Below are 22,353 nucleotides of genomic sequence, written 5' to 3' on the forward strand. Positions count from 1 at the left end.
GCGACTAGCAAGCATAGTGTAGCATTTAGCAGCCAGGTACGAGCCAGATATTTCCCTCAGGAGCTGCAGACAACCTGTCACTGGTCTCCGAATGCAGCAGAAGACTGAGCCGTGGATCTCAACCTGGGGGTTGGGAGCCCCAAGGGGGCTGCAAGATATTTTCTGAGGGTCGCCAGATGGTTGTGGAGAAAAAAATAAAATAAAATACTGCAGCAAACAGCACAGACTGGAAGCCAGGCAGCAACTCTTAGTGACATCATCCCCTCAAGATCTTCAACATAAAGTTGAAGCGCTAACAATCATTTCATCAATAGTTAAAACTCTAAACCAGCGCAAAAATAACAACTGCCTCATAAACCACCATGTTCTGAAGAAACACAAACACAAAGTAACATTTGCATTTTGTAACATAAAGTAGGAAACTTAAGGCATGATGGGAAATGAGGCTGTATTTTAAACTGGTCTTTACATTACATTAGTTGCAGCAACACAACTTTTAAGAAGATGATACAGTACATCGGTGTTGTGTTTGTTTCTGCTGCCATCAAGTTGTGCAAATTGTATTTATGAAAATACAAATATGTTGATAGATCTCAGAAGTATGTGGTCAAAAAATGTATTTGGCCTTTAAATGTTAAAACAATGCAGTACAAACAATTTCCATTGGTCTTCAAAAGGATGTGACTTGACACCACAAACCACAACGAGCAGCTATCATTATTTATAAATGACTGCAACAGGAAATGTCTGAGAGCCTCGTCTCAACCGTGTCCTGGCGTCACATTTGTCACAAAGAGTCTCGTCAGTAAGGAAAGAAAGAGCGGAGAGAAATGGTGAACTTTTAGCCACAAAACCCAAGATTGTGACAGAAACAAATGAAGCTGCGTTAACATCTGTAGTACTGTAGAGGGCAGCGTTGGACCATAAAAAGAGCCTCTTTCTTTTCATTTAACAGTGATGATTAACATTTTTGTTAATGACACACCAGTTTAGGAACATAGAGTCATGTAAGATTTCTTTCTGCCTCAGTAAACCTCTCTGTTTATTTTATACATCATATAATTGATATTTTTTGGGTCTGCTAGTGTATTTTTGTCATGCTGAACACTTTCAGGTTCAGCTAATATTATTAATTGGATTCCCACAGTTGGATATTGTAAACTATGTTATATATTTGCTTCTAAATTGAACATTTATCCACCCTCTTCTCATTAATCACTATGTGAATTTGTACTGGCTGATAACATGCAGCACTTCCTGTTAAATGTTATGAACGGAGACTGTGTACTCTACATCCTGATCTTTATGAAAGCTGTGGTCAAAATGAAAAAAAAGGCGTAGTGAAGGCGATCGACTCACTTTCATTGAGTATTTCCATCTTATGCTACTTTTGTGCTACTACTTTATGCCTGTGACCTTTGACCCCTCGGGTGGCACCGAATTAAAAACTGACATAATGGGCTCGGGAACACTCAGGGGAAACTTTGGTCAGTAAACACAGTTTGTTTCTGCCTCTACAAATGCAAGTTAGGGCTTTAGGAGACTTGGATCACACCAGACGAGCAGTGTGGAGGAATTTTAGTTTTTTGTTCAAACTTACAAACATTAAAATTCTCTTATATGTATTCATTAGTAATAAAAACAAATTACGTAATAAAACTGTGAAAAGAGCCATTCTCTATGACACTTGCAGTACATTTTTCAGAGCATTTCTAGTTTTACTCGAGTAAATGATCTTCCACCTGCGCGTATTAGTGATACAGCTACAGCTAGTGATCGTTTCAGACATGTCAGTAACTGATGAAAGAATATTCAGTGAGGTTTTGTAAATACTCCGCAGTTGATATGTTGAAACTGACACGTTTTAGAGGAAGTGAAGCGTAACTGAAGGGAATGGATTAAAACGTCAGGTGCCAGTTCTCAGTCTCACTCTTTTACCGCGTTTCACGCTGACAGGAAGCTGTATTTTCCCCTTTTGTGCATCCTGACCAGAAAGAGGAAGTTTTGTGTGGCCAGCTGAGCTTGCTCTCACATGCTGCGTCTCTACATCTCACTCTGCACTGTGAGAAGATCTCTGAGCTCCGATGATGGATATTTATCAGGAGGCTGTGCAATATTTGGAGTCACAGCACATACCAGGTGAGGAAGAAAGGGATTTATTATATTATCTTTGGGGGAAACACGACCCCCTAGAATTCAGCATTAGATCATCTTATGAAACTGAAAGAATCCAATCTGAAAAGTCATTTTGGTTGTTGAAAATGCACCATGACGTCTTCAGCCGCTATATTTTTTGAAGAGTAAAGAGCTTCACACACTTGAAGACGCAGATATGGCAGCTTATTTGATATTTCTCTCACATGCTGCTGTGTGTTTGTGTGTGAGTCGTAGTTGAAGAAGCAGAGCCTGATGTCCTGGAGGAGGATGTGTTCCCGGAGGAGGCAGTGTCCTGTCTACTCTCTCCTCTCCACGCTGAGACTATGGAGTTTCCAGACACACCTGTGAGTTCATCCTCTTATTAAAGATGAAAAAAGAAAAGAAATGTTCGCTGCAAACTCGAGGATTTTAAGGCAACTGAGATTAAAACCTAATGGGCTATCCACTCCTTAGATGTTTTATTTGAATAATACCAGTTGTAAAATAGAGAGTAATACCTGGGGTTTCAGTAATGGAGGATTTTAAGTAAAGATGCACCCAATACTGTAGAAAAAAAAATCAGTAAGATGTTTTTCACGTTATAACAGGATATTTTCACCATATTAATATATGCAAACTTATCATGTTATAACAAGAAACTTTAATGATATTATATATCAAAGATAACAAGATAAATAGTATACTGTTAAAACAAGAAAAGTTTTGTTATAACATATAAGTTTGCATGATGTAATAATGTGAAAATATGTTCTTATAATGTGAACTTTTCACATTATTATGTGATATTGATCTGCTCTCCTTTTCTGGAGTGGCAGCAAAACATTTTTAAAGAATACCGCATAGTACAAAACACAACATGTGGAGCAACACGTGCCGCCACTTTTGACCTTTATTCTTTATCAGATTTTTTTTTTTTTAAGGCAGGGAATAAAACTGAAAAAAGAAATCACTTTAACCCTTTTGTTTTGTTGACATTGGCTTCATTTCCTCATTATCTTCTAACCTTATTAAATATCAATATAAAGAAAAATATTGAAGAAGTAACCCTTCTGTTTTCCACCAACAGTGCACATTATAAGAAGAAAATACAGAAGTGACCATAAAACAGTTTTATTACACCAAATAAGGAAATATTATAAGTTTTATGACATTTTCATGGGGAAATATTCATTTTCTTTGTTAAAAGTCATTCACAGACAAAGAAATTAACAATTAAAACCCAATAAACTAAACAAAAACAGACATTTTGGGGATCTTGGGAGAAAAATACTGAATATCACAGTGAGACTACAAACAGAAGCAAAGTTGCCATTCCAAAAGTCAGTTATTGCACCCTTTGCAGTGTTATTTACTGAATGAACTGTCATGACACTGATTTTTAAACTAGTGTGTTTTGACGTGTTGCTAAATGTCTGTGATCCAGACGTTGTGCAGCCCGGAGGAAATGTTGGAGAAGAGGCTCGTGGTCCTGAAAGGGATCCTGGAGAGCGAGGAGGTTTACCTCAGAGAGCTGGAGGCCCTGCTGATGGTAACATACACACAAGTCTTATTTTGCATTTTATTCTTTGGGCTAAACCATATTGCAATAGGGGAAATAACCTGTATTAATTATTATTGCTGCTTCCTGCTCAACTTCCCCTTTCTGTTCTGCCGTTGCCACATAAACAATAGACGTGCTCTTTAAAAATAATTTAGCCTAAAGGAGAAGCAGCAAGTAACACTTATTTTGAGTACAACTTGCTCTGCAAATACAGTTGCTACTTCAATAACTCTTTTTTATATATGTGTGTTTACTGTACGTAGTATAAGCCATGGTCATGTGCATGTTTTTTTTTTTGTCTGTGGTCAGCGATGTGTCAGACAGTACAAGATGTGCAGCTCTCACATCCAGTGTCTTCACTATTCAGCTTCCTTCCTAAACCACAAATGGATTGTTCTCCATGAGACATGAGGTTCCCCTATTGTCTCAAAAGATTTACACCCATCTAATGTATACAGTTATTGTGGAGCTACAGCTAGCGGCTGGTTAGCTTAGCTTAACATAATTACCGCAAACAAGGGGAAACAGATGGTCTGGCTCTGTCAAGAAAGAAACTTCTTGAAGTCTCTGCTGGAAGAAGAAGTAGCTGGAATATAGCAAGCTAATTCTAGCTAATGCTAATCCCCATAAAATCACAACAAGCGATATTTTAACAGCTTAAACAAACAGTAGCCTATATAACATGTCAATTAGTGAGCTCCTTTATGCCAAGCTAAGCTAACTGACCGCTGGCTGTTTTAACCGTACACACATGAAAGTGGGATCAATAATCTCATTTGACTTTCTTTACATAGAGGTAGATTTTGTTAAGTTTTGAACGATCTAGCTAGCTGTTTCCCACTGTTTCAGGATTTTATGCCAAGCTAAGCTAACTGACTGTTAGCAGTAGCTTCATTTTAACTGTACACACACGAGCGTGGTAATGATAATCTCATTTGACTTTAAATATACGTAGGTCTTGTTACGTTTTGACAGAACCAGGCTAGCTGTTTCCCCTTGTTTCAAGTCTTTATGTCAAGCTAAGCTAACAGACTGCTAGCTCTAGTTTCATAAAAGTGTTTTTTTTTTTCTTAGTAAGAAAGCAAACTTTAATCATGAATGTTTCAGTTGTAAATTGGAGAAAAAAAAATCTCAAATTGATCATTTCAGTAGATTAGACTTTTCCCACACCAAGAATAGAAATAGATTTAAGGCAGGAAGTGATGGTGCAGAAACACGTGCCTGGGTGTTTTCTTTGTGAATTTCTTTTTTTTTCTCAGACTATTTACAGCAACAGTAAGGTCCTGCTTCTGCATTCATTCACATCATGACTCATTTAGTCCAAAAGAAAAAACAAAGTGAATGTGAGAACTGAATCACAAAGTCGATGTTTTATCTGAGAATGATGCATTTTGTGTGTTCTGTTCTTGCTCAACATTATGCTTGTGTCATTGAGTGGCTGTGTATACCGTTCATGCAGACATGCTGTACATACTTGCTTTTATTTAGCCGTGGTTTGAGTGTATGTGCCACAGTTGAGATGCTGTCAAAAGGCAATGCGAGTGAAGCTTTGGGCGTGTAGGAAATATGAATGTATGTTCACACATCCTTTTTTTCACATATCTTTTAAATCTTCTGCACACTCGCTTGTTCTTCTCACCTACATCTGTTGACCTTTAGCTTGTTTTATTTTTCTCCAGCCCATGAAAGCTCTGCGGGCCTCAGCCGGGACCTCCCAGCCGGTTCTGTCGAGTCGAGAGGTCCAGACCGTTTTCTACCAGGTGCCCGAGCTCAGAGACATGCACCAAAGTTTCTACTCAGGCCTGAAGGAGCGGCTGAGCGCGCACAGCCAGACTGAGTCCAGCCAGACCGGCGAGGAGAGTGAGATGAGGCACAACAGCTTTGAGCTGATGGTGGGGGACCTGTTTCTGAAAATGGTAAGTTCTCATCTGTGTTAACTTGTAGTACCTTGATCTGTGGAAATGAGTTTCCAGATCAGATCAGTGACACAAAGCAAAACTGGGGGAAGTTATTTATTGCAGTAAGTGAAAACTTTTTTAGCTTGGAGATATTATTAACAGTGACATAATTATCACATCACTTCCTCCTTTTTTAAAAGCCTAAATCCTTTATTCTGCCAGAAGAAGTGTGCAAAGCTTGAAATACATGGTGTTCTGTGTGCCTTTAACCCCTTAAAATCAAATCTCCCCAATTTTTAAGTAGCTGCACTAATCAGTATTTTATATTTACAATGGACATGCGCTCTACCACCATGTTCTCATCTTGGTCAGTGAGCATACACTTCACACTATGACTCTGTAGTGTCAGTGTTTTGCGGGTGCAGGGCTGCGGTCAAGTTAGTGACCATAAATAAGCAGAATCAAGGTAGACTTTCAAAATAAAGGCACAAAAAACTACTTGAGCATGTCTAGGCAGCAAAACTACTTGTTTAGATTTATGAAAAGATAGTGTTTGGGTTCAAATAAGTACCTTAATGTAGTTCACATATGTTATGTCACTTATGTTGGTAACTTACATTTGTTCCTTAACTTAAAAAGAAATCTACTAACAAGTAGAATAAGTTAAGTAGAATGATAATTTATTGACATAACTTTATCACATCAACATCAATTTGCACTTATATTGTGCAAATTAAACTTGCAGGATAAATTTGTTAGCGTTTCTACACAAGAACACATGCTGTGTCTCACTTCACACACTTCTGTTAGTACGCTGTCATGTAGTTTGCACACCATCTACTCACTTGTGAAGTGTGTGAATTTTGGCAGGATAGTGTCGTCTCAAATTGGGGACGGCTGTCGTGGTATTACCAGAAATGGCGATCACAGCTTCTTCTTCTTCTTTGTGGGTGAACTAATGATGGGTGGAGCTTTACTGCCACTTTCACTTCATTCAACATGAACGTGCTTTTAATTGTGTTTGCTTCTGTTTGCCCTCTGTTTCTCAAGAGGTTAAAAATAATCTCTGTCGACGTCGGGCCGGTCCTCCCTCCTCCTTCCTACAACACACTGATATGCTGATTTACATTTGATTCACAGTCACAAATCTTTACAAACTTAACCAAATGAACGTATTATTTGCTTCAATCCAATATCCATGGTCGCCATGTAATTAATTTTGCTAAGCTGAATGGAGATGAGCTTTATTTCAGTGTGGAGACCACTGTCATAGAGAATAATATCTACAAATATGTTAAGGTTTTGTGATTAAAATGAGCAGGGTGCCTAACATTAATTAAATAGATAGTACTTAATTTGTTGTATGGCAGAGATCTTGCTATGGAAAGGTGTTTTTCAGTCTTTAATCGCTTCACAAATCATCAAATTTGGACGATACGTTTCCCCTTGTCCCTCCATTCGTCCATCCATCTGTTATTTTTCTTTTGCAGGTGAACCAGATCGGTATTTATGGCGGTTTCATTGAAAACTACGAGGAAGCCGTCGAAGTTGTTCGTAAGTGCACGCTCTCGGACCCTCGCTTCCGAACCCTGGCCCAGGTACGACAAAACTTTCACCCGCTGAAACAAACAAGCTGTTTGTTACAGTTTATCCTCACTGGCCTCACTTCTCTTTTCTCCAGAGCATGATGTCTAATAATAACGGCTCCGACAAAACTCGCACCAAATACACATTTGAAGGTACACACACTCAATTTATACTTTTTTTTATTAAATAACTTTTTGGCTGCCAGTGTCTGATTGCTATCTTTTTGTTTTTTTTTCACAGCTCTACTCTACAAACCTCTGGACAGAGTAACCAAGACCACACTAGTGCTGCGTGTGAGATAATTCATCATTTATTGAAACTCCAAATTTACCTCTATAACTGCTGTTGTTATTCTATGATTATGTTAATCTTTCTACCAGGACTTACCCTGGAGTAGAGCTGCAATGAGCAGTCGATCAATAGATTCTGATTGAAAGAAAATGAATCGCCAGCTATGTTGATAATCGATCCAGCAGGTTTCAGCTTATTAAATGTGAGGTTTTTTTCTTTTCTTTGTTATTTCTGATAGTAAATGAAGAGTCTTTGGGTCTTGGACTGACAAAAGAAGCCAGTTCACTTTTGGACATTTTAGACTAAACAATTTAATCAATTAATCATCAGAAAATAATCATCAATTGCAGCTCTACCCTTCTATCTCTTCAATCTCTTGCCACTCCTTCTCACCCACATGGTGGTTTCTGACTTGTCACCCTGTCTTTGATCGTGTAGGACGTCCTGAAGACGACACCAGCGGAGCATGGAGATTACACATCCTTACAGGAAGCCCTGAGATTGTCACGTAGTTTCCTGTCTGGTGTCAACGAGAGTTCGCAGAGCAAGAGAGAGGTCACGCTCAGTCACGGCATGGTGAGGCTTACACCGTTCAAAATCTGGCCAAGATGTAAACACAAAAGTGTTTATTTGCATGTACACATGTCCTCACTTAAGGCCCACAATTGTCACAGTATATGTAGACGATGTGTGTGTGCATATAAATGGTTTTGTGTGTTACTCCAGAGACGTCAGCTGATGCGTGACGGTTTTGTTGTGGATGTGAGTGAGGGCGAACGCAGACTGCATCACCTCTTCCTGTACACAGACCTTCTGCTGTGCACCAGATGCAAACATGCAAGCAGAGGGTGAGTGTAGTGACAGAAAGCACCGGGGGTTTGTCTAAATTGCGGTCAACATTTTGAGACACTAGCAGTTAACAACGCTGATGTTTTTAATGTGACCTTTTTGAGGTTCTTGGTGGCGTCTCTTCTAGGAAACAGGATCAGTACAGGTTCTGCTGGTATCTGCCTCTCGCTGCTCTCAAACTCCGCTGGGCTGCAGACCAGGAATGTTCAGACACACACCTTCGCTTACACACCATAAGAACCAAGATGTACCTCCTCCGACAACAGCTGCAGCAGCACAAAGCAGTATGTTTGTGTGAAAGAGACACATGTTTGTTCAACTTTAAACACCAATATCAATTATTAAGTAAAAGAACTTTACTCTAACCTGGTCTCAATGTGGGTTAAGGCTGTGGACTGAAAAATAGCCATGTACTTCCACACCTACATACACACCTAGAAAAAGAAAGAACCAAACATTTGGACTTGGTTGCACCACCAAGGATTAATGAATCTAAAATTAGTTCTGTTGCACAATTAAAAACTAATCAACTAACAAAATTGGACTTCTTTATTTCTTAACAAAACATTGTATTGTTTGCTAGCTAGCAATAAAGTTTTTGAAAAGTTACATTATTTGCTAGCAAGCTGAAAAGCTGACAAAAGTTATATTGTTTGCTAGCAAACTAAAAAGTTGACAAAAGTTATATTGTTTGCAGAGAGAGAGAGAAACATTACATTGTTTACAAACTAGCTGAAACATAGGGAAAAAAACAAAAAACAATTGTGAATTGTTTGCTGGCTAGTTAAAAAGTTAGTCAGACTAGTTAGCCTAGGAGACATTTTACATATTAAGGTTGAGAGAGATGAGTATGAACGGTCAATTTTTATCAGAAAAGTGAAATATAAAATTGTGTTTGTGTAAAGAAAGGGTCCAGGGGCACGGCTTTGGCAGCTCGTACCAAGAAGAAACTGGAGCAAATGGAGCTGATGCTGTTCACACACTCGCCAACTTACAGACTAGAGCTGCACAGCCCCAGTGGAAAGGTACACACACACATGCACACACACACCCTTTCTAATTTGTCTGGTTTCAATCTAATAATAAGTGACAAAGATAAAATCAATCTGTTTTGTCTCACTGCAGAGTCACGCTCTCCTCCTCCCCTCGCTGTATGAACTTGAAGAGTGGAGAGAAGCTATTCACAAACTCACCACAGACAGTAAGTTTGCAGCTTTTGAACAATCTGCAGGCCACAAGTAAAATTATTAATAGATGCACACATGCTAGTGTTACGTGCCACAGTGTCTGTGTGGTGCTGTGCTGTCCTGTGCCCAGGTTCTGCCCCTCCCCCCCTGCAGATTGCAGTGATTGGCATCAGGTGCAGCTGCTCTGCAATCAGGACCTGGTGCTTAAAAGACTGGAGAGTGCAGCCAGTCAGGGCCAGTGGGCCATTCGATCAGGGCCAGTGGGCCATTCGATCAGGGCCAGTGGGCCATTCGATCAGGGCCAGTGGGCCATTCAGCAGACTGAAGTCTGCTAGTCTGTAGTTTAATCTTGCAGCAGCAGGTTAGACTACTCGTGGCGGTTGACAAGTGCTTTTCTAGCACGCTCAGCTAGTGAAGCCCCTTGTCTTTGTGTTTCATGTGCCTTGTTTACCTCCATAGTTGGCAAGGGCACTTGTTTGGGCGCCTCCATGTGCTTTGCTAGTCCCACCAGCCAGCAAAGGCACTAGTTGTGTTCTGTGTTTGTGTTCTCGGTAGCCTCCCTGGCTAGCATGGACACTTGTTGTCTTTTGTGTGTGTGCGCTTAATTTAGTAGGTTAAGTTATGTTAGTTTAATTAATTTAATTTGACACATTCTTTAATAAAAGAACCTTTGTTTACATCACTTTGTCTCAGTTTTCCTTCCTTCCTTTTTCTCCCTGGTAAATTTATTTAATGTTGCACCCCTCATCCACTAGCCCAACTTGGGGTCGTAACACTAGATTAATGTGTAATTCTATATGTATTTGAGGCTCCCTAAACACAAATGAATATTTGAAGTAACGTCCTAATAAAAGCTTGTCTTCTGTATTATGCTGCAGAAAACATACACTTAATGTAGTGACGAGCACTGCTGAGGTGTGGAAAAACTGTCCCTCTGGTGCTCTTCAGTTAGGGAAGCCAAAGTTTAAACTTGTTGAAGAAAGCTGAGACACTCTAGGAGGTAATAACAATTTAAAAAGCATTTATTGCCCAGTAGTCTACTGGAAACACATATATGTGGGTTTATATGAAACACACAATGATGTTTCCAATTAACTTTTATGATTAAAATGTTGGGCTGCATGTTGGGCAATTTGAGTATTTACCTTACTGATAATGAGTGGATTATGCTAATAATGCAAATTGTGCAAAGTTGAATATCATCCAATGGACCTATATGTGATATTTTAATCATAAAAGATCATAGGAAACACCATTACTGGGGCCAAGACATTTCTTGTTGACTATGATGAAGACACTGAAAAAAGCGTAAGAGTGAAAGTAACACAAGTTTGCATCAGGATATTAATGGGGCGACTCTCCTTATTTAAAGAAATATAGTCAGCTATTCATCAAACTGCATTCAAGTTCAGTTCTTCTGATATTAAAGATGATTCTAATGCTCACCAGATGATGTCTGATTTCAAGAATCTGTCAAGGGAGCAGCGACACAGAAGCTTAATCACCGCTGTGGTTTTTGTGGAAAGAAAAAAGTTGTGTGAGACATGGATGTGACCGTTTATAGTATCTGTGATGAGGTTAACAGTCTTCACAGGTGAGGAACAGCAAACACCTCCCTGTTATGTCACATATCTTAGTCTATTCATTTCACTCTGTTGACGCTGTTATGACTAATCACACTGCATGTACACTACTCATACTGCATAAATATATATCTGGTCTTCATATATCAGCCTCACTGTTATTTCTATGATTCTATACATGTTCACACTCTGCTTCTTGCACTTCTGGTTAGACTGCGTTTCGTCTGTGCGCACTGTGCAATGACAAAGTTGAGTCTAATCCAGTCAAATGAGGAAGTACCGCATCATTTAATTCATGCACTAAAACTGCTCAGGAACTTTTGATCGTATCATATTGTTTTCATATTATGTAAACTTGCAGCTGTGTTTTTCTGTCTTATGTGGTTATTAAGTGTTGGTGTGGACAAAACGTTATTTGATGTCATCACTTTGAGCTTCAGGACGCTGTGGTTATGCGTCATTTTTTACTATATTCTGACTCTGAATACACCAAATAATTAGTCTGTGAATGAAGACGAAGCTCAGTGTCACAGTCTGTAAATTGTCGAATATAAAAATATTAGAAGTATCATTAATAACAAACCTTTTTGACAGGATTTAAATTTAATAAGGGAGGTTTTTTCTCTATTTTCTTGAGTAACTGTGGTTCTGTGTGCTGACCGGTGCCTATATTTGCTCTGTGTTGTTCGTCAGACATAGAAACCGTCCCTCCAGACCTGCTCACCCTCACCAGTGCATGTGTGAAACTGAGAATGACCCAGCAGCCGCCACTTTACAGCTCAAATACTGGTACAACCACACACTCTGTTTACCTCTGGCCTGTTTCCTCACCACAGAATCACATCCTGTGTCTCGTATATACTACACCCACTCCTTTTTTTATTTTTTAATGCTGTCCTCAAACCTTTTCATCACGTTCTTTATGTCTTTATCTTTCTCGTGATTTAAATCCAGTGAGGTTCAAGATATTTTTGTCTTTGTCTCTCGGCAGCAGAGGACGAAAAGTCTTTATGTGGGACGCTGAACGTGGCGATCCACTCAGCCTGCGGCCTGCAGGAACCAGCATGTATGTTTCATTTTTTAAAACTGTTTACACAAAGATAGAAATATAAATTTAGCCTCCGACTAAAGCAGAAAATAGTTGGTAAGATCTGATCGATGAACTAGAGATTCATTTTTTTAACCATGGTTGAACTTAAATTTATGTTGCACCAAACTTTTAAACTATCTTAAAATTAAGAAAGATTCAATTCAAACCTCGCTTTACACCTCGGATTAGTTTTTACTTTGACCCTAAACCGCATGTAATGCTGTTGCGCCAAAACTTTAAACTTACGTTCGCGGATGTCTAGTTTTTAAAATGATTGCCTTTTTGAGATGGATCAAGAAAAATTGTTGTCTGCTGTCTCATGAGTGGGCTAACTAACTTTGTAGCTAGCTAGCAAACAATAAGATTTTGTTACATTGTTTGCTAGCTAGCTAAAAATTTAACACTTTAACTTTTCAGCTAGCTAGCAAACTTTTTAGCTAGCCAATAAGCAATTTAATGTTTTGTTTAGCCTCTCTGCTAGCTAGCATGCAATGGAACGTTTTTATTTTTCAGTTAGCTAGCAAATACGTAATGTTTTGGTAAGTTTTTAGCTAGGGAGCAAACTATGTAACATTTTGTTAACCTTTTTGCTAGCTAGCAAGCAATATAACTTGACTTTTTAGCTAGCTTACAAACAATGTAATACCTAATCTTTTAGCTGGCTAGCAAACAATGCAACATTTGGTCTTTTATATTCACTGTCTCAAAAACACTTAATTTTTAAAAAAATTTGTTTGAATTTGGGCAAGCAAGCATCTCCATATCGAGTAAACTCTATTTCAATTTCAATCACTAAACTTGGATTTACTAAACAGAGGTTAGTTTTTAATTGTGCAACAGAGGTTTTGTTCAACTTTGACTAGAACTAATCTGAGATAAAATTAATCTTTGTTGGTGCAACCCAGTTGTAATGTTTGGTTCTTTCTTTTTTAGGTGTGTATGTGTGTGTGAAAGTGGATGGATACGAGTTCTACGATACACAAGCCCAGACACGCTCATCAGTCCACAGCCTTAACCCACACTGGGACCAGGTTAGAATAAAATATCTTTTACAAATTAATTGAATATATATGAACATTTTTCAGTGAAGGTGACTGCCTCTGTTATGGTCATGCAGACAGATTTATGAACCAGTGCAGGGTGGTAAATGTCTTCCTCATGTCTAGACAGCATCCGACATGATGTCAGGCCTCTGTTCAGCTCACAGAGGATTAAAAAGTCTGCACTGTGGCCAGACTATGCTCTGCTTTAAACATGATCAGTGGCAGTAAAATCTACACTAAATCCAACTGGTAGCCAGGATCAGAAGGATTAAAATAAGACATGAACGCTCCTGTTGTAGCTTTAGGACCCTGCTATCATTGCCAGTGTTAACCGCTCCTCCTCTCTGTCAAACAGGAGCTGTCTCTCCAGGTGGACGGGGCGCGGGAGCTGAAGGTGCTCTGTGTGAGTCAGTCTGATGGACAGGATGACACAGTCCTGGGTAAAACTTCTGTACAGGTATGAAGATGGACCGGGTTTCAGCTTTATTATCATCCCGAAAAGAAATTTACTTTGAAGCCAGGCATTAAACACATACAGCACAGAAGTGCATCAATTACATTTAACTACAAAAATAATATATATACATGTTCTTCAATAGTTGTCAGAATGTAAATGAATGAAACATCAGCTAAACACAAAATACTGGTGCCTCATCACTCAGTGACAACCTGTGTGGCATCGACTGTGGCACCTTTGTGCACTCAGTGACATAATAATCCCTCCTCCACGAAGGTCTAGAGGTCAGAAAAGATTAGAATACAGATCTTCACATTTATGGGACTTCTGCTGTCATGTCTGCTCTCTAATACTTTGTGTTCGTCTGTTAGTTGGAATCTAAAACCCTGACTAAGCGATGGAGGAGACAGACTCTACACCTCGGCCAGGTGGAGGTGACTCTCTCCCTGAAGTACTGTCCCCACCCGCTCGAACCGCCCAGCTCTGAGACTCAACAACAGCCTGTCTTCTGTGTCCCCATTGAAACTGTGGCCCAGTAAGTCCCTGTCAGGCTCTGGAAAGTGACTCACTCTGTCTCTGGGTGTATAAAAGGTTTGAAACCGAGAGCTGCGATTCAGTCTGGAGTTTTATTTCCCTTGTGTGCCGTTTTAGCGCAGCTAGTTTGAGAAGTTAGGTCGGTTTGTTTTGTGGAAGAATTGGCCGAAGAGAGTTTTTTTTTTTTTTAACGCTTTCAATTCTCCGTCAGACAGGAGGGAGTGTTGGTTCCTCATGTGGTGCGCTGCTGCGTGGAGGAAGTGGAGAGGAGAGGCATGGATGAGGTGGGCATCTACAGGGTTTCAGGAACCACCAGTGACATCAGCGCCCTCAAGACCGCGTTCAACAGCAGTAAGAAAGAAATATCCGTTTTCTGTTGGCATGTGTTCTATGTTGCAACGGCACAACTCAGACAGGACAGAAATGCCGTTTTGTACACATAAACTATACGAAACAGTTACACAACAAGGAGCAGGACAGATCAGACTGAGCTCCTGTACAGATGAGTCATAACCACCACACGTCACACACGGTGAGATGTCACCACAGCTTTGTGACGTCTGGTCGACGGTAAATAAGCTATTATGAAAAAATGGTATATCAAGGACCACGCAAGGTAGCAGACTGGTTTAATGTAATGCATGACATTTTTGGTCATGGAAAAATTTAAATTTTGTTTGAGACTCAAGACAGAAATTTTGGAAAGGTTGGACTGAGTTTATCAAGTGAATAATGTAAAATACTTTGTACCTTTTGACTTCCTACTCAAAAAAACTAAACTAATCTAAACAAAAAAACACCAGGTTTTATTCTTCAGTTGTCTGGAGTTTTCAGATGTTTTGTTTTTATCCAGTTTTTTAGTATTTGCACAAACTTCAGATATTATCAGAATCAGAATATCTTTACTGTCATTGTGACATGTACAACAAAATTAAATGATGAAATATATGATGTGGATTAGACAAAGGTTTTTTCTTTTCTTTTTTCATATGCAAGTAGTTGTTTTTTTAAACTGGGTTCTGGGTCACCGCACTCAAACAAAGATGATCTCACCTTCCTGAAGATTTTAGTCTACAGTGGTTCTCCAGGTTGTGAGCGCTTCCCTTAATCAATCATTGGTAACATTAATAATAAATTAATCAATTAATCATCATTAAGAAAACATACATATGTTGCTATAACACCCCTCAGTCAAAGCTACATATTTCACGTTCTTTGAGAGCATTACAGCTTATGAAAGATGCAGAGATCACCCTTAGTCTACAGCTATGCTAGCAGCTCTGTGAGGCTGTACTTTGAGCTAATTACTCATGCTAACATGCTCACAATGATGTTAACATGCTTATGTTTAGCAGGTGTAATGTTCACGATCCAAATATATCACACAACATGCTAACATTGAACTAGGACTAAACACAAAGTGTAACATCAAGTGATGATGACCGCCATGTTGATTGTTTTAAAGGTGGTGTTGCATCTGAAACTTTCTGCTCACTGCCACTGAAAACTTTTGTGGCTCATCAGTTTGTGCTTTTCACAGTGATGAGGCATTTGTGATACTGATCACTGTGACGCACGTGTGTCTGCCCCACTCAGATCTGCGTGAAGCTGTGACCAGGCTGAGAAGCGCCGAAGTGAACGCCGTGTCTGGAGTTCTCAAACTATACTTCAGAGAGCTGCCTGAGCCTCTGATACCCACGGAGCTGTTTCAGAGCCTGGCCAGGACGCTGGGTAAGACGAACCGGATCATTCACTGCAACCTGGAGGGAGTAAAGCTGGATTAAAACTTCCTGTCTCTTTAGATCAGGGGTGTCTGTCAAACTCATTTTACTTCATGGGCCACATTCAGTCCAATTTGAATTTGAAGTCCATTCTGAAAACGTTCACAGTTAATGAACAAAACAGATGATAAACTAAACTTTTGTCTCTCCTGTAGACATCCAGGACATTAACTCCCGGCTTGTCTCCATGTTGTCTCTGCTGCACTCGTGTCCCGACCCGAACCGCCACACCTTCCTCTACCTCCTGCATCACCTGCAACGGTCTGACAACACACCAGACAACAGCACACACCATAACAACTCTTTATTAATGACTTCTATCCATAATGACATAAGAGAGATATTTAATTTTTGTAAAATCCAACCTGCTGCCTTCATACATAAATAAATAAATCAGTAGATTTATAGATACAGTAGATTTAAACACTAACTTTTGTGTTTCCAGATTTTTTTTAAATAATTTTTTTCATTTTGCAGAGTCTCAGAGAAGCAGGACGTCAACAAGATGTCTCCGATGAACCTGGCTACAGTGTTTGGTCCCAGCCTCTTACGCCCCCCTGTGGTTGGACTGGGGCACGACGGCCCCACAGTGGATATCTCCCAGGAGGTGGTGGTGCAGGTGGGAGTTAATGAAGCAACAAAATGTGCTGCTGAAAACTTTGAGAGAATGATTGATGTTTGAGTTTGCAGCTGTTCAACACATTTTCTGCTAAAAATACAGTCTTTCCTTCCTTTTGATTCTTTTTTTTTTTTTGGCATAGATTTTAGTTTGTAGTGGTTGTCAGTCTGTTTTATTGTTAGTCTCTAGATGTCTCTGTTTTATTCTTTAAAAGCCAAACCAGGGACAAGGACTAGATATATAGTACGACAGATTTATTTTGTTCAATTAAGTTTCTGCCATAAAACAAATTTACTATACTTAAAAAAGACTTGACTAAAACAATAAAAAGTTCAAAGTTAAGGTTTTAATATGATTATACTGAAAACAGGTGAAATAATACTATATACTATATAATAAGTTGGACTCTTGAATGAGTTTTTGTTGTGGTAAAAGAGAAGTATTGCAAAGTGTTAAATGATGTTTTACAGACTTCTCGTACTCCATGTCCGTGTTCATGTTTGTGTGTTTCAGGTCCAAGTGGTTTTCTCGTACCTGCAGTGCAACAACCTCCCAGAAGCTCAGACGTCTCTGCAACATGACACAGACACTGAAGATGAGGCCACCCACATGTGAGACCACCATCAGTGTCAGCAGCTGGAGAAGGAAACACTGTGCATGTTTGTATTATAAAAAATCTGTGAGCACTGCAACACAATAAAAGTAATTTATTAATAAAATCGTGTCACTTTTTTGCAACTTCTGAAAGCCCACTTTAAAATTTTCTGTTTGAATTAAAATAGTGCAGATTATAAACATGAGAAACATTTTTTAATTTAGTGAAGTAGCATTTGTTGTCAGACAGTACAAACTCATCCCACACTTAATTAGAAACCCAGTAAAGTTGGTTTTTATTTTATAATTTGATATCACAGATCACAAATTTACCTCACAATCGGTACAGCAGCATCTGACACCGACACGAGTGGAGAAAAAGGTGAAACCACGTCGACATTTTTGATCAAATGAGCTGCCTTGATGCTGGACTTTATGCAGAGATTACTGCCACCACTTTGGAAAATGACCATTCAAACAGTTTCTCTTGGCAGTTTGTTTTTATTTACATGTTTTGCATCACAATGCAAACATCTCTTAATGTTTTTATTAAAGACCACGTGGCTGGAAATGCACATGAATGATTTCTTCATTGTTCCAGTTGTTCCTGAAGTGCATGCCGCTCAAATGCTTCAATACTCTGAAAACAGGAAAACAGAATTTAAGATGAACAATTTCTCACTTTGAAATGATTAGCTTTTCAACAGCCTTTAAAGGAACAGTTCACCCTAAAATACATATTGTGCTCATTGCCTGTAGTGCTATTTATCCCACTGGATTGTTTCAGTCCAAGTTGTAGAGTTTTGGAAACATCAGCTGAAAAGATGTCTGCCATCGCTCAAACACAATGAAACTATTTCTTTCTACCAAACTACAAACACCAACTGAATCACCATGCAGAAGGAAGTGTACATCTTTTCATGGATGAACAGCATTTCCACTAAAGTATTTTTTTTTCCAGCTGAAAATACAAGATTCTCCTCTGAGAACAATCAGCTGGGAGCGCTTTGGAGGCTCAGTGTTATTTAAGCTGAGATGCTCCGGTTTGCTATGATTCGAAACATGATGATTCGATTGTTGGTGAAATTGAAGTGAGGACACCAACACCACACAGAAATATTTATAGAAATATTTTTGATTTTGAGGTGAAGCGTCACTTTAATTCGTGATTACCTCGGTGTCGGGGATGCAGGTTCCAAAAGCCTCAAGTAATAGATTCTCCTCTCTCACTGCCTTTTCAAAGTCAGCAAAAGATAGTTTGCCATCATGGTCATGGTCCTACGAAAATAAACAATAATGTGCTTCTCTTACTCTGAAACAGTAAAATGTGAGACGTGAGGCGGCACAGAGCGCTGCAGACCTAAATCCAGATACAGTAAACCAATAATCCAGCAGCATCCATCCCCTCACCATCTTCTTGAGTGTGATCTCCACCAGGTCTTTGACTCCCTCATCGGGGTCCTCCTCCGTGGGCTGTCTGACGAGGCTGTTCTTCAGCATCTGAAACATCTCCTCTCTGGAGATGTACTCGTCGCCGTTCAAGTCGTACACATGGAAGCAGTCTGAGCCACACAAGGAGGGAAGAGGTTATAACCTGGACAACTGTAACTCTGATCCTGATGTGTGGGTTTTGAGAGCTTACATTTTATTTTTTCATCCAAGGTCCCTCGAAGGAAAACCGACAGTCCTTCAATCCACTCGTTCATACTGATGAAGCCGTCGTTGTCTTTGTCGAATGTCCTGAAGACTGGAGGACAGATAATCAGAACGTGTCCAGGTTACCTAACAACCACAGAGCTCTGTGTCTAAACTGGTTATTGTAAATCCTACATGTTTGTCCTTCCAAATAGGTTATGCAATGGTGAGAAGCATTCGGCTGATGTACTAATACCACACTGTGAAATACTCCACTACAAGTACAAATCCTGCATTCAAAACTAGGGCTAATTGAAATATTATCAAAATCGCAACATGTCCAAGAGAAATATCCAAATCACAGAAGCGGCAGTTGTTTGACAAAGTTAAAAGTGTGACAAAACAGCATTTTAATGAAGTTCTATTGTGCTGCAGAGATGCCCTGACCTACAAATTTTGTTCTTAAAATGTGGGCAAACTTATGGGCAAATTTATGTTTGGCACACACCCCAACAAACACCACAGCATCATGATTTTAATTTTTTTTTTTTTTTTTGGAGAGAGTTGTGAAAATTAAACTTGTGATGCAAAAATGATCATTCCCACTAAATGTCATTCTAACAAAATACTCGTTTTACTATTATATATGATGTTTTTGGATTAGTATTACTGCTGCATTAATGCAATGCAAGTCTTTTCATGGTGTCAGAACAGTTAATCCAGGAGGGTTTTTAAATAGTATATTTAGTGAAAGAGATGGGAGAATTTTCAATTTTTCAAATACAACAAATACAGTGGAGTGAAACTACAATATTTACCTCTTAGATTCAGTGGAGTTGAAGTATAAAGTAGCATAAAATTCCTTTTTTTTTTTTTTTTTTTTTTTTTTTTTGTACGGTGCTTGAGTAAATGTACTTTAAATGTCCTGCGTCACTGTGTGCCACAGTAACAGACAGAGTACCTCTGTCCATGATCATGTTGTCGGTCATCCCAAACATGTTGTACAGGATGCTCCTGAACCTCCCTTTGTCCAGGCCGTGAGCTGCTCTCCCAGGGACGGTCGGCTCCCCCAGGAGGCCGTGGTACTCTCGGATAAGATGCTCAACCTCTGTTTTGTTGACTAAGGAATGAAAATAGCAGCTGTTGTATGAACTGTGTGACATGTTTTCTGAAAAAAACGAGTCGCAGGCATTGGTCTGTAGGCAGGCAGAGTACAACAGACCAATATTTAGATAGTTAGATGAATTATAACTGAATACTCACAGTGCTCCACTTGTTTTGAGATGGTTTCAGCCAGAGTTTGTATCAGCTTTCTGTTCATTGCGGACATTGCAGACATGTTTACGGTTTTGACGGCACGAGTTCACCAACAGGAGCGATGTTGACATTCCGTCAGCATGGCAACCGTGTGGCGTTCAAGTAACCTGCAGTGCGTCGTAGAGGTTCCATCATGAAGCTATTAGGCCTGCAAACTTACCGTTTAAAAGTTAAATAATTAATGACCTGCAAACAGCCATTAAAGAAGCACTTTTTTTTGGTTTCTTACTGTATCATGAAACCTTACTCAAACCTAACATCCAAACAAAAAAAAAAACAAAAAACAAAAAACTTATTTAAGTCTGGGTGACAGTGAAGGCCACAGTGTAATATTCACATTTCATACTCAAACCATTCATGCATTGTATGGAAACATCTAATTTCACTGTTTCTCATTTCGTTAGCTCAGTTTTTTTTCTTGTAATTTGTCACCTGTCTGTACACACACATTTCATAGATTATATAAGTAACTTACTCATCAAAACCAAAGCTCAAAACCACTGAGGTAGACTTGCCAGGTTTGGGGGACTCCACCCTTCACAGGTGAGTTGGAGGGTAGACCAAACCAAAGGTGGGGGTGAACCAGAGCAATGTCGACCCTTTCTCCATCCTTCGGCTCGTAAGGATGGAGAAACCAACTGTCACAATTAAATAAGTGGAGCAAGATGTTTGTAACCAAACCACTTCCACAGCACTGAAGTTGCCCCACTTTTTGGAACATGTCTCCTCTTCCTCCCACGGTGCAAATAAGAGTTCCAAACAGATTCTTCCTGAGGGGCTGAGGTTCTACCCAGAACCGTTTGCTTCTGAAGAACCCTTTTTTTTGTCAAGGGTTCTTTGTAAGACTAAGGGTTCCATTAAAGGTTCTTGGTTGAACCCTCTGGTGGGTTCTAGATGAAACGTTTGGAATATAAAAAGATTCTGGTGTTAGCACCTGCAAATGTTCCACCAAAACGAGCTCCCTCCCAACACTATTTTGCAGCAGCACCATCCTCACCATTCCTCGCCATCTTCAGCATTAAACAAACACGTTTTTCCTGATACTCTCACAGTGAAAGGAAGACTGTCATTCTTTTTAAAAATGATTACAAGTCAATTATTTTTATTTATTTGTAGGGTTTTGAACATTGGCTTTTCATTGATGTGTCATAATTTTAGCATCTAAAAACACGTGAATTCACACTTGAAAAGATGATTACCTTACCTGAAGTACCTCTTGGGTATTTAAATGAACTAAAGTCGTGTCATTTTGCAATATCATAAGCACAGTATGCAGTACAGAAAGCAGTATATAGAGTACTAAAAAGTAAACAAGTAAGCATATTTTGAGCTCTGCTGCTGTGCTGTTTTATTCACCATTGATTATGAGTGGTTATTTGGCTGATTTAGTCACACAGACCTGGCAACCCTGATACATACCCAGGACTCATGAGAAAGCAGTGTGTATATATTGAGTGCATTAAACTGGAGAAATTATCTAAATTAAGTTAACCTTTACTTGAGGCTGTTACTAGAAAAGACAAATGACAAATAAAAACATGTAGTTGTAATAACAGTATATGTTTTGTGGTACAGGCAGATGAACTGGGTGGCACAGGGACTAACATGAAGTTGAAAAGTGTTTGAGAAGTCAGGGGTGCAGATGTTGTAAAAAAGGTCAGGGGTCACCTCCCCGAGCCTGAAATCCAATCGGTTATGGTTCAAATCCAACTAGACGGAGTTCACCCGAAGTGTACGCCCCATAAAAGTCATTCACACACACGTACACCATGTTGGAAGCTAACACACACTCATACAGCCCATGTTGGACCCATCCACACCACAGATGGGAGTCTCTTTTCAACCACACCACCTGGACAGACAGGGCTAATGTTACCCCCCAACCTTTTACCCCAAAACACCCCCCTCGCTCGTTTGATCGCTAATCCTGGACCCCGACTCCAGCTCTGCAGTACTAACAGACTGAGGACTCTGTGTGTGTGTGTGTGTGTGTGTGTGTGTGTGTGTGTGTGTGTGGATGCCATAACAACATCCAGAGCATGTCCCAAACTGAGAGAAACTGTAGGGATCGCCCTGCTGCCCCCTACGTCATAAATCAGCTGTCCCCTCTAACACGGTGGCTGCCAAAATAAAGTTCCGCCTGACGACTACAAAGACAGAATGAGGTTCAGACTACAAAGCTGAGGAGGAA

The 22,353-nt window shown here is 39.6% G+C and overlaps 2 protein-coding genes across 3 annotated transcripts; one reads left to right on the top strand and one right to left on the bottom strand.

The window, feature by feature from the left end:
- Positions 1-1,895: 1,895 nt before the first annotated feature.
- Positions 1,896-17,344, top strand: LOC146305683 (active breakpoint cluster region-related protein). Its single transcript, XM_084712629.1, has 22 exons — positions 1,896-2,139; positions 2,392-2,501; positions 3,581-3,685; positions 5,377-5,613; positions 7,086-7,193; positions 7,277-7,334; positions 7,423-7,475; positions 7,912-8,049; positions 8,200-8,321; positions 8,450-8,606; positions 9,228-9,347; positions 9,448-9,523; positions 11,786-11,881; positions 12,084-12,158; positions 13,116-13,213; positions 13,581-13,682; positions 14,054-14,217; positions 14,428-14,567; positions 15,813-15,947; positions 16,153-16,258; positions 16,475-16,616; positions 17,130-17,344. The coding sequence occupies exons 1-22, from the start codon at positions 2,085-2,087 to the stop codon at positions 17,229-17,231; spliced, it is 2,499 nt and encodes an 832-aa protein (XP_084568755.1). The 5' UTR covers positions 1,896-2,084; the 3' UTR covers positions 17,232-17,344.
- Positions 17,345-17,691: 347 nt separating this feature from the next.
- Positions 17,692-20,311, bottom strand: clxn (calaxin). 2 transcript variants are annotated; one of them, XM_084712630.1, is made up of 6 exons: positions 20,109-20,308; positions 19,807-19,965; positions 18,853-18,957; positions 18,621-18,772; positions 18,384-18,488; positions 17,692-17,850 (listed from the first exon to the last, which is right to left on the bottom strand). In XM_084712630.1, the coding sequence occupies exons 1-6, from the start codon at positions 20,182-20,184 to the stop codon at positions 17,800-17,802; spliced, it is 648 nt and encodes a 215-aa protein (XP_084568756.1). In that variant the 5' UTR covers positions 20,185-20,308; the 3' UTR covers positions 17,692-17,799. The 2 variants fall into 2 exon arrangements, with proteins under 2 accessions (XP_084568756.1, XP_084568757.1); XM_084712631.1 differs by lacking the exon at positions 18,384-18,488 and having other exon boundaries at positions 20,109-20,311.
- Positions 20,312-22,353: the final 2,042 nt, after the last annotated feature.

The sequence above is a fragment of the Lutjanus erythropterus genome, chromosome 23 (assembly GCF_056507025.1).
Source record: "Lutjanus erythropterus isolate fLutEry1 chromosome 23, fLutEry1.hap2, whole genome shotgun sequence".
NCBI lineage: Eukaryota > Metazoa > Chordata > Actinopteri > Lutjaniformes > Lutjanidae > Lutjanus > Lutjanus erythropterus.

Bases quoted from the DNA above. Each gene is read 5' to 3' on its own strand.
- LOC146305683 (XM_084712629.1), top strand. From the start codon at position 2,085: ATGATGGATATTTATCAGGAGGCTGTGCAATATTTGGAGTCACAGCAC. The intron at 12,159-13,115 runs GTATGTTTCATT...TTTCTTTTTTAG, and splicing joins CGGCCTGCAGGAACCAGCAT to GTGTGTATGTGTGTGTGAAA. The intron at 14,568-15,812 runs GTAAGAAAGAAA...TGCCCCACTCAG, and splicing joins CAAGACCGCGTTCAACAGCA to ATCTGCGTGAAGCTGTGACC.
- clxn (XM_084712630.1), bottom strand. From the start codon at position 20,184: ATGTCTGCAATGTCCGCAATGAACAGAAAGCTGATACAAACTCTGGCT. The intron at 18,958-19,806 runs GTACTCTGTCTG...TCTGTCCTCCAG, and splicing joins CAACATGATCATGGACAGAG to TCTTCAGGACATTCGACAAA. The intron at 18,489-18,620 runs GTGAGGGGATGG...TTATTTTCGTAG, and splicing joins AGATCACACTCAAGAAGATG to GACCATGACCATGATGGCAA.